Raw genomic sequence first — 11,359 nt, forward strand, 5'->3', positions numbered from 1 at the left:
ATAAAAGGAAGGATGGATGGACAGATGTGTGAGTGGATGGATGGATGGATGGATGGGTGGGTGGATGAGTGAGTGGATGGAGAGATGGATGGGTAGGTGGGGATGGGTGTATGGGTGGCTAGATATGGGTGGATGGGTGAGTGTGAGCAGTTGGTTGGATGGATGAGTGATAACTAACTATACTCTAATCACACGAATCTGGCCAGGAATGATAGTCCCTAAAGGAAGCACCCTTTAAACTGTGGGCTCGGTGATGAATTATTCCCGCCCAGCTCCCCAGTACCAAGACCTCTGTCAGGAAGCAGCTTCTGGGACTCCAGTCCCAGCTCAGTCTGGCTCAGCCCCATCTACCCCCAAAACTTCTGTGGCTGAACTTCAACTGCAGCTTCTATCAGGATTAGCATTCCGGTTTAGTGGGCGGCAGGGTGTGCTGCCTGGAAAGGCCCTTTCTGCCCTTTCTGCCTTCCTTGCAGAGTAAACACAAACTTAACGAGCAGCCTGGTTCCCAGCCCTCAGGGCACCCTGTAGTGGAGGCTTCAAGGGAAGAAATGGCCATGAATTATTTAAGCAAACGGGGAGTTTTATAGAAGCACTTGATTGAACAGGAGAGAACTCAGCTTTGCTCCTGCATTTGATCTCCCCCATGAAGAGCCTGCAGTATCTCTGACCCTGGGTAAAGGCTGGGCCTCTGGCGAGTTTGGGACTTTGAAGAATGTTCTGGCGGTTGTCAACCTTGTTGGCATGTTAAAAATCACCTGGGGAGCCGTAAAATTCCCAATGCCCAGGCTGCACCCCAACAAGGTTACATCAGAACCTCCGGGCTGGGGCCCAGTCCACAGCCTTAAAAACTGCCCCGGGGGCACCAGTGTGCAAGTTAGACCATTGACCAGCTAGGGTGGGCGTGGGGAATTCAGACAGGCCGGCTCAGCACACCCGGGGAGCACGGGAGGAGGCACAACAGGAACCAGGAGCTTCTGCCCCTGCAGCCTCCTCCAGGCAGGTCTTATTTAGCCCCCTTCCTGCAGGTGATGGAACTGAGGTTCATAAAGGCCCAAGGTCACACAACAACAAGGGGCAGAGTCAGGGCGCAAACTCGGACTCACCAACTCTAGATCCGGGGCTCCTGCCTCCAGTTACCAGCTGCCAAATCACTGAGGAGCCTGGCTTGCTGAAGGCTCCTCTCGGGAGTGTAGAGACGAGGTGCCCTCCAGGAGATGTAGGAAGCGAGGTCAGTGCCTGGCACTTAGTCAGGCTCTGAGTAGCCTCATAACCATCTCAGGAATTATTATTCCCATTTTACAGACGAGGAAAAGGAGTCTTCAGAAAAGTGAAATAACTCGCCTAAAGTCACCCAGCTCTCAAATTGCAGAGCTGGGATTCCAACGGTCTTTGCTATGTCTCTTGCTATGCTTCTGGTCTTTTTACCAGTCAGTTGCCAGCCTGTACTGTCTGTGGTTTTGCTTAGGATTTTAGAAAACCTTGGTTTTTGGAGGTTTTTTTTTAATCTTTGCATTTGTTTGTCTCAGTTATATTCTCAAAGAGAGACTGGCCTATCATTTCCTCTTCACCACAATTACTTAACGTGGGGTTAACCCCGAATAGAAATAACGGATGGGAGACAGCCTGAAAGGTGCAGATTTCCAGCTACAGGGCAAAGCTTCCCGGGATCTCCCTGGAGGTCTGTGTGCTCTCCCAAGTGTGTTGACAACAGGTCACTGAACCAGGCTTCTGTGCTTTCTGCATCTGGGACTAGCCCTGCCACCTCTCTCCACCCCAGCATGCTTAGCCCTGCAGAGCAGCTTCTGAGGACCCAGCTGTGCCCAGAAGCCAGGGCCTGGCCTGACATGGCAGCCCTCCGGACCTCCTCAGTGCTCCTCCCCATGGGAGCAGGTGCCCTGGCCTGTCAGTCACATCATCAGAGCTTCCCCATCTGCTACTCAGCAAGGGTCCACCAGCCTGGGCCTTAGAGCCCAGGAAAAGGAAAAAACAGATCAAGGAGCAAATGTTGTTTGAGCTGCTCCCATATGCCAGGCACTGGCTGGAGGGTGGTAATGGTGGCTTCTGCTGTCACCGGGCACTCAGAGTCGTGGGAGAGAGATGGACACTCCGCAGAAACCTATACAAATAGGTATGTGCACATGGGAACAGCACCACGGAGAAAGAAAACAGGGCAGCAGAGTTACAGAGTCACGGTAGCTTAGATTGGGGTGTTCTGGCCAAGGAAGCGACATCCTGGAGGGACCCAAAGGCAGAGCTGGAAGGAGCCCAGTTGGAGATGGAGTTTTTGGGAAAAGCAGGGGTGGCGGCAAAGCCCCGAGGCAGGAAGAAAATGGCCTTCGTGGAGGTCACCAGCGAGAGACCTTCTCGGACCTCACTGCAAAGGAGGACCCTCTCCCCAAACCTTTGTCCATCTCCTCCCCTTCATTTGTTTCATTCAAGATGCTGATCACAAATCATGATTCTCATAAGTATGTGATTTTGTTGGGAAGTCCGCGCCCACGGGTGAGCTCCCTGAGGCCGGGTCCAGGCCCCTCTTCAGGGCCGTATCCCTTGCACGGAGTGCAGCACTGGCACCAACAGGCACTCAGCTCAAAATATTCACTGGGGAGGGGCCGCATGAGTGAAAAGGACCAGCGTGGTGGGGGCAGGACGGGAGGAGGAGGGTGGGCTGGAGAGGAATGGCTGTGCCAGCCTTTCCTGCGGCTCAGTGCCAAGAAACAGGCCAAGCTCTGCAGACACATGCCATTTCATCCTCACGGCCCTAGGAGGGGCTCATGTTCTTCTCCCTCTTTTATACATGAGGAAATTGAGGTACAGAGAGAACGTAAAACCTGCCCAATGTCACACAGCTTGGAACCGGTGGAGATGGGGTTGGAACTGGCGTCTGCGCCCAGGGACCATGTCCGTGGTTAAATCCCAGGGTATAGATGAGGGAGTCTGGAAGGCCATGCTGGACTTTTGTCTGCCGCCCCTAGGAGACCAGGGGAGGACGGTAGACAGGCACAAGATGCAGTCTGGTTCGCTGGCCACAGAGTGTAGGGGCACCCCTCACCCCTCCTTGGAGAACAGATCGGAGGGCAAGAGTGGAGGCAGAGGTCCGGCCAGGGCCCCTGAGGCTCCGTCCTGGACCAGGACCCACCAGCCCATTGAGTCCAGCCTTATAGCTGTGTGGGTGGCAGCCACTATCGCCTCAGTCTCTAGGAGACCCAGGGAGTAACGACAGGGAGTAGAGGGGATGCACTGGTGGCCTGACACCTACACCCCACATCCCAGGAGTCCAGCCCATCAGCATTAGTCTTATGGGAGCAGGGAAGGGCTCTCAAGGCCCCTGGCCACCAAAAGGATCAGCTGTTGGTCAGTGGAAGGAGCCATGCTTGGCTAGCCGGGGGTCCCTGTCTTGATCCTGGTGTGGTGGGTGACCTGGGACCAGTCACTCGACCCCTGTGTCTGTAGGGAGTCCTATAGCCCATGTGCCTGGTTTGCTGTGGGTGTCAAAAGTGGAAGCATGTGATACCGGCCTGCACAGGGCAGCTCTTATTTTCTGCTGGTCCTTTATGAGAATCTGATCAAATATACAGACCCTTTGCCCATGAAAATGCCCTAAAGTGTCACATACAATTTTAGGGGCACTGCTCAACCTCATCCACAGGCCAGGTGGGCTTCAGGTTAAGATTCCCTAACAGTGGATATAATACAGAATGATAATTTTGATTTAAAGATAATTTTTTTCCTAAAAGCTTTTTGAATGTGGAGGATTTTAAAGTCTGTGTACAGAACTCACCCTGGGGAGCTGCCTTGTGTCCAAGCCCCCCAGTGGGCACCAGGCCTCAGCTGGGTGAGCGGCAGAGCCTCCCTCCAACCCCCTCAGGGACTTCCCCCAGCGGAGGGAGGTCGGCGGGCCTCCTGTGCCTGGATTGGAGGGCTCGACAGAGCTGCATCGCTGCTGTCTCCATAGCGCTCACTTTGCGTCCTTCCCTTCCCTTCTCTGTTCCCTCCCACGCCCTTCCTCCCCGCCCGCCCGACTCCCACCTTGCTCCCAGGCAATAGAGACCCACTTGCTGAATGTCTCTCCCGGGGGGCTGACCTACATTGCTGAGTGGCGAGGGGGGATTCTGGACCACAAGATGGGGCACCTGGCCTGTTTCTCGGGGGGCATGATCGCCCTCGGCGCTGACGATGCCAAGGAAGAAAAGAGGGCCCACTACCGAGAGCTCGCGGCCCAGATCACCAAGACGTGCCACGAATCGTACGCCCGCTCAGGTAACCCTGCAAGGGGAAGGGGCAGCAGGAGAGACTGAGGCTAGACACCAGGAAGAACTAGAAAGACCAGCAAAGCAGCAGTGAGTGAAGGGACCACGTGGTCTTAGGGAAGCCTCACCTTGGAGGTTACACAGTATTTCAATGAGCGGTGTGACTCCAGGCACAGAACCTGTGCCTTCAATTAAAGGAAACAGGGTGACGTGTTAGCACCTCGTGTGTGTGCTGACTGTGGTTCGGCGTTCAACACATGACTGACCCTCACGACACAGATGAGGAAACTGAGGCTCAGAGATGACCTGGCCGAGCATCCATGAGAGGGGCACAGAGCCTAGCAAATTCCTTCTCCCTGAGCCCCTACCCCCAAACTTGTGCCTTCCCCCCACCGGAACCCCCCCCCATTTAGGGGGGTCTCACCACCTCCTGACACCACCCTGTAATCATCCTCTGACCCAAGATCCCCAGAGAGCTTGAGAGCTTCTGGATCATCCCCAGCAGCGCTCACAGCAAAACTGTCAAATGCTCAACTCAGAAGCCACATTAGAGAACGGGATCCCCACTCCTCATTTACACATGGAGAAATTGAATCATCCCAGAGCGGAAGTGGCTTAGCCAAAGCCACACTGCCAGTGAGTAGCTAAGCCCAGGCTAGAACCCAGGTCTGCTGATGCCCAGCCCCACCCTGTGTGCTGCCTCTCTCAACAGTGCCCCTAAAAAAAGCCCCAGCCCCCTTGACCCCAGAAGGGGCCCACTGCTCTGAGTTATAATCCCAGCCTTGGTTGGAAGAGAGGACCCAAGATTTGCAGTACAAATTCCTGGCTCGAGTGTCACTCTGCCACTCACCAGCTGGTGGCCTCCGTTTTCTCATCTGTTAAATGGGAACAATAACACAGGTCTCCCAGGCGAAGCAGAGGCCCCCACAGGAAGCACCTGGCCAGCCGCCGACCTCCAGCAGCGAGGAGGGCATGGGTTAGCAGTCCACCGAACATGTGTCTGTGAGCGCACGGTGGAATCCAGTGCTTCTGCAGCGGTTTGCGAGAAGCCAGCGATTCGCAATGGGTCCTTAAAACTGGTCTTCAGTTCCATTCAAAGAGCTACCTCTGCCGGCACCATAAACAGATGGGAAATCTCGGGAATAATAAAAAGCTTGCTATTTGTCGGGGACAATCAGCCCAGACCATTAAAGACAGTCCGCTTAATAGAGCATGTTGTTCCAGCCGGCCCAGCTCAGCCCCGATGGCTGCAGTAGCAGCTCGACTGTTTTCTGCCGGCTGCTGCGCCACTGGGAGGGTGGGAGGGGCCCGGATGTTCAGGCCTTAAAGGGAGGATGGGCTGACCTACACACCCTAAATTTTGAACCTAGAGAGTCACACCCCGCAGAGAAAGAGAGACAGCCCAGGGGAGGGGCATCAGGCAGATCCAGGGTCACATCCCAGCTCAGCCACAACTTGCTGTGTTACCTTGGACAAAACTACATAGCCTCTCTGATCCTCAGTTTCCACATACATGAGAGGGGGATAATAACATCTGCCTTACCAAACCAGTATTTAAGTTTTGAAAAAAAAAATGTATGTGAAACACCCAGCACAGCCCTTGAGATCATAAATGGTGGCTGCAGTGGTGGTTATCGTGGAGGTCATCCAGAAAAGAGGAAATTGTCCCCAAACAATGACAACAACAAAATCCAGACCTTCTGTATTCAGCTCCTTCTGCCTGAATCTGTCTTCTGGGCAAATCTTCCCTCATCTCCCCTCCCACAGTCTGCTCAAGAGGGCTGGTCCAGGGAAGTGTCAAAAGCACCTCTCAGAGAAGGTGGAGAAGCATCGCCACATAGCAAATGAAAGGGTCTGATAAGTCCTGCAGACAGGAGACTTTCCCTTTGTTTGACCCACTGTTCCCCCCACGGTGTTTAAATCTGCTAAGCTCTGGTTAACATCTTGCAGAGCTAATGTCTCAAAATACACACTTGGGGAATTCTACCCAAACATTCATCTCCCCAGACTGCTGGGGAGTTCATTTGGGTCCTCAGAGTCTAAAACTGCAGAAGTTTCGAGGCCTAAGGGTCTTGCTTTGGCCAGTCTAGGCCAAGAGCAGAGCTGTGCATCCGCCAGGCAGCTTATTGGGCAAAGCAGGCAGGCCCACCCTGTGCCCGCCCATCGCCAGCCAGCCCGGCCAGGGCTTCCAGACCACTTCCATCCCTCCTGGGGCAGCGGGATCCTAAGGAGCAGGAGGTGGGAGGTCTGACCCAGGCCCCCTTGTTGGTCCTTCCCACAGATACCAAACTGGGGCCTGAGGCCTTCTGGTTTAACTCCGGCCTAGAGGCCATGGCCACGCAGATGAGCGAGAGCTACTACATCCTGCGGCCGGAGGTGGTGGAGAGCTACATGTACCTGTGGCGACAGACCCACAACCCCATCTATAGGGAGTGGGGCTGGGATGTGGTCATGGTGAGTGGCGGCGGCGGTGGGGCGGGGGTGGCGCGGGGGCTGAACTGGTGGCAAGTGCCCCTGAGAATTCACAGTCAGGCTCCAAAACCAAGAGGAAAGTCGAGCCAGGCTGGCATCCGGCTAAAGTTTGAATGTAAAGGGTCAAAGTTTAGGGGTTCCCGTTGTGGCTCAACAATAATGGACTTCACTAGTATCCATGAGGATAACGACTCGATCCCTGGCCTCGCTCAGTGGGTTAAGGCTCTGCTGCTGCCTTGAGCTACAGTGTAGGTCACAAACGTGGCTCCAATCTGGTGTTGCTGTGGCTGTGGCGTAGGCCGGCGGCTACATCTCCCATTTGACCCCTAGCCTGGGAACCTCCGTTTGCCACAGGTGCGGCCCTAAAAAGAAAAAGAAAGAAAAGGGTGGGTGGGGGGGGTTCAAAGTTGAATTGCAAAGCCAAGAGTCCCCAGCAAGCAAAGGCAGGTCAGGGACTTGTGAAGAGTGTTCCAAGTGACCGGTGGCCTTGGGGGCCTGGGCCAGTGTCAGCTTAGAGTGGCAAACGTGGGGCAGCAACTAGAGGCGGCCCAGCACACATGTGGTCACTGCTTTCCAACCTCAAAGCCTGAGCCGAAGACTTTAGATTTCTCCTCTCATACAGGAAGGGGCTGCCAGCTCGCCTCTGTCCTCATCCCAAAGCCAGCCCAGCCCCAGGGGGCCCCTACCCTTCTCTGGGCTCTGCCACCCCCTCCCCTGAGGTAGGTGTCAAAGGCAGGTGTGAGGACTCCAGAAGGTTCTTTGTTGGATGCTCAGCTTTCTCTGTTGTTCTCTACTGGCCCATGGCTCTCAGAGACACAGACTTCCTGGGAAGAGCCAGACATCCAGAGCACTGTACTCAGCGGGGCACAGGGCCTACTCGGGCTCAGTGACATACGTCATTGGCCAGAATCCCCCTGCTTCCCTGAAGACCCTGGTTCTTGATCTTTGAAGGCCAAGTTTTTTATACTCCTGAGCTCCACCTGAGGACCATCAGGGGGTAAAAATTGCATTTCTTTTTTTTTTTTTTCTTTTTGGCGAGCCCGTGGCATAGGAAAGTTCCTGAGCCAGGGATCAAACCCGCCCCACAACAGCAGCTGGAGCTGCTGCAGTGACAATGCCAGATCCTTAACCCTCTGTGGCACAACTCCAAAACTCCATTTCTATACAAAAGGCCGACAGAGCCTCTGGCCCAGGGACTACATCTCTATGGGGAACCCCCAGGGTTGCTACATCCCACCCCCGGGGGTGCTACATCCCGCCCCCACATCCCAGCCCAAGAACAGCACCAGCACCTTCCCTGACCTCCATCCTCCATGGGGAGTGCATCGGTCAGGTCAGTCTAGTTCCCCAAAGGCCGCGAAGCTTCCTCCGAGTTCATAGCAGGTGAAGCGCTCAGGCGGGGGCAGGGACTAAGTTCTTGGCTTGGGTCCAGGGAGCATGGTCACTGCTGAGCCCTGCGACAATAATCCGGCCTCTGCTCCCACCAGTGCCACCAGGGTCCTCAGCAGAGGGGCTGGGGGCCTGCCCTGGAGAGCTGGCCAGACACGTGTCTTGGGGTGGGGGCCTCTCCTGTCCCCACACCGACGCTGCCTTCCTTTCCTTCAGGCCTTGGAGAAATACTGCCGAACAGAAGCCGGCTTCTCCGGGATCCAAGACGTGTACAGCACAGTTCCAAGCCATGACAACAAGCAGCAGACTTTTTTTCTAGCGGAGACACTAAAGTGAGTTGGGGCTCAGCCATGTTCTTTCCACAGCACAACCTGGGCTCTTCTTGGGGAAGGGGGAGGGGTGGGCAGCCCCCCTTCACCATCAGTCAGGTTCTGGCCTCCCAGGAGGAGGCCCAAGAGGGTTGGGGGCTGCAGATCCAGAGGGTTATACCACCAGGGTGGGCCCTGGGTCAGGCCAGTTTCCACTCAGAGAGTGAGGCGAGGCTGGATCCACCCCTGAGCCTTGGTATGAGAAGGGAACTCCTCCAGCCTGTCTCCTCAGGCGCCTTGAGTTCTCTGACGCTGTCCCCTTCTGTAAAATGGCCGGGGTAATAACATGACGGTGGCAGTATCGGCCCCTGCTGCCCACGCCCCACCTCTTCCTTTGATTTCAGGGGGTGGAAGTTGGGCCCTCATTTCCTCACCCTTCCCTGAAGCAGCCCCCTCGTGCCTTAGCTCTTAGGATGGGTTGGGATGGCCTGTTCCTTCCATGAAACCCCCAGGGCTCCCTGGCTCCTTGGCTCCCTGGCTCCCTGGCTCCCTGGCTCCCTGGCTCCCTGGCTCCCTGGCTCCCTGGCTTGGGAGGCTGGAGTTCTGGAGTCACAGCTCCCTGTTCACTTTAGTGCCCGAACATCCACTAGAGCGTGGAACCTCCTGGTACCTAAGGAAGCAGCCTGAGTCCCAGTGCAAAGGAAAGGGACTCGAGGCCACACGGGGTGCTCACAGGGCCAGTGGGGCAAGTGCCAGAATGAAGCTGGGGGCGGAGGTGCAGAGCAAGGGCTGGGGGCCAAGGCCTTAACCCGGGTCTGTTGCCCTGAAGTGGGGTGCTCTGGTCCTCAGCGCCTTCCGGGGACCGGCCCTCCAGGCCGAATCGGGGTCTCCAACCTCCCTGCACCCATGGGCCCAGGCCCATGTCAGAGACCCCGGAGTCCTTTCCAGTGGGCCCCTGCCCCAGAGCGCTGACGGGCCGTGTCTTGCTCCCTCCCCGCTCCCGGCCGGGGCGCAGGTATCTCTATCTTCTGTTCTCTGAAGATGACGTGCTCTCCCTGGAAGACTGGGTGTTCAACACGGAGGCCCACCCACTCCCCGTGAACCACTCGCACAGCTCAGCCAGGGGCGGGGGCTGACGCGGCCCCGGCTCCCGCGGCTCCTGCTCCCAGGCCGCCTCTTCAGGATTTGGGGCTGTTCTCAAATGGATTGGGGATGGGGGCCCCTGCCTGGACCCGGCAGATGTGTTGGACAAGCCACTTCTTTTCCTCTGTGAGGAGACAGGACTTGGAGACGCGACCGTGTCAGCCCAGGCCCAGACATTCCTCTCCACGGAGAATTTCTCTGAAACCCGCTCACTTGCCATTCCAGGGCCAAAGCACCAGAGGTTTGCCCTGCAACCTCCTGTATTTGATCCACTTCTTTTTGTTTAGGATTTTTTTTTTCAGTTTTGCTTGATTTTTGCCTTTTCTCGCCCGTTGTGTTTTATCGCAGATTACAAATGCAGCTTTCAACATCATGTGCTTTCAAAAAGGGTGTCATCTCGATAAACTGAACCTTAAAGTGTTTGCACACACACGAATCTTGACCCCATTTTCTATATTTTGAATTCCTTTTGCCCAATATTTACTATACTTCAATTATGTGTAATTTACCTTATAATTTGAAGAGAGGGTTCCCCTTTGATTTGGGCCTAAGTGTTACGAATCACTAGTGCCGTTTTCATTATTGTAATGGAAAAATCTGTAAACTTACAATAAAAGAGTTTATTGAATAAGAAATCCGATTGGGTTCATTGCACATCAGTGACTCCTGGGGAAACCACTGCAATGTTGTCATCAGAAAGAATAATCAACTGGCAGCTGATTTAAGGTATAATTTAATAAAGATACCCAATGCTATTACCTTCCCTTAAATTGGTCCTCGTTTATTCAGGAAGGATGAGGCCATTCCTTTAAGTGGGGTTGGGTATTTTATACTTACATTGAGGCTTGGAAGAGGCCCAGAGAGGGGCAGCAATTGGCCTGAGCTCACACAGCTAGTAAAGGCAGAGGAAAGCCCCACTCATGAGGTTTGCACACCCCCCGAGCCCTGTGTTCATCTGCTCATCATTCAACAGATTACTTGTTGAGTGCCTGCAGGGGACCAGACAGGGGGCCCAAAGGCCAGGGCCACAGCTCTGAGCGGGTCAGCCTGAGCTCCACCCTCAGGGAGAGACGGGCGGGAAGTAAAACGACTGCCAGTTACATGAAATGTTCCACAGGAGACAAATGGACACTAGGGTACTAATGCTTGAACCTGCCTTCGGAGGTCAAGGAGAGCCTCTCTGAGCAGGTGACCTTCAGGCTGAGACCTGGAAGGTAAGAATATTCCACAGGCCCCCTCTCCTGCTGACCACCTCTCCTGGGAGGAGGCCGTTCTGCAGGGCGAGGAGTTCGGACCCCCCTCACCCTCACCCCTTTGCAGCGCGTCCATGCAGCTGCCTTCACAGGGTAAATCTGAGCCCTTGCCCAGACTCAGCTGTTTCATTTGGGCTGTTGGTAAACTCAAGTAGCCCCCGGGGCACTGGGGCCCTGGCCAGGTAACCTGGCTTTAAGCCCCCACTGGCGGGAACCTGGGCAGGTCCCTTGTCTCTCTGGACCACTCTTTTCCACCAAGGGTTGGGGGGCGGATCCTTCACCCCATAAGGTTGCTGTGAGACTAAGTAGGGTGGTGCTGCTGTCCTGGGGGCATAGGAAGTGCTGCTTCCTTGTTCTGGAAACTCAGACACTGGAGTCAGAACTAAGGGGAGTCGTCCCTTTAGCAGGAGCCCTGGAGTTTGGTAAATAAGTCACTTTCTGAACCCAATAAACCACTTCACTTTTGATAGGCACTGAGAAAGTGTGGCTCCAGTGATTTGCTTGGGCCCATTAAGAAAAAAGCAAACCAAAAAAAAAAAAAAAT

General features: G+C 55.0%; 1 protein-coding gene across 3 annotated transcripts in view; it reads left to right on the forward strand.

Annotated features, from left to right (window-relative positions):
• The window catches only part of MAN1C1 (mannosidase alpha class 1C member 1), a 138,950-nt gene extending 128,753 nt beyond the window's left edge, over positions 1–10,197 (forward strand). For all 3 annotated transcript variants that reach the window (XM_084963387.1, XM_084963386.1, XM_084963388.1), the window contains 4 exons: positions 4,041–4,260; positions 6,532–6,704; positions 8,328–8,443; positions 9,435–10,197. In XM_084963387.1, the coding sequence (XP_084819513.1) occupies positions 4,041–4,260; positions 6,532–6,704; positions 8,328–8,443; positions 9,435–9,555 (630 nt within the window). In that variant the 3' untranslated portion in view covers positions 9,556–10,197. The remainder of the gene's footprint in view (positions 1–4,040; positions 4,261–6,531; positions 6,705–8,327; positions 8,444–9,434) is intronic.
• The last annotated feature ends 1,162 nt before the right edge of the window (positions 10,198–11,359 follow it).

This window comes from Sus scrofa, chromosome 6, assembly GCF_054392235.1.
Source record: "Sus scrofa isolate SSC_HxYL_T2T_F1_AM1 chromosome 6, Sscrofa_HxYL_maternal_Yorkshire_Landrace_v2.0, whole genome shotgun sequence".
Classification (NCBI taxonomy): Eukaryota; Metazoa; Chordata; class Mammalia; order Artiodactyla; family Suidae; genus Sus; species Sus scrofa.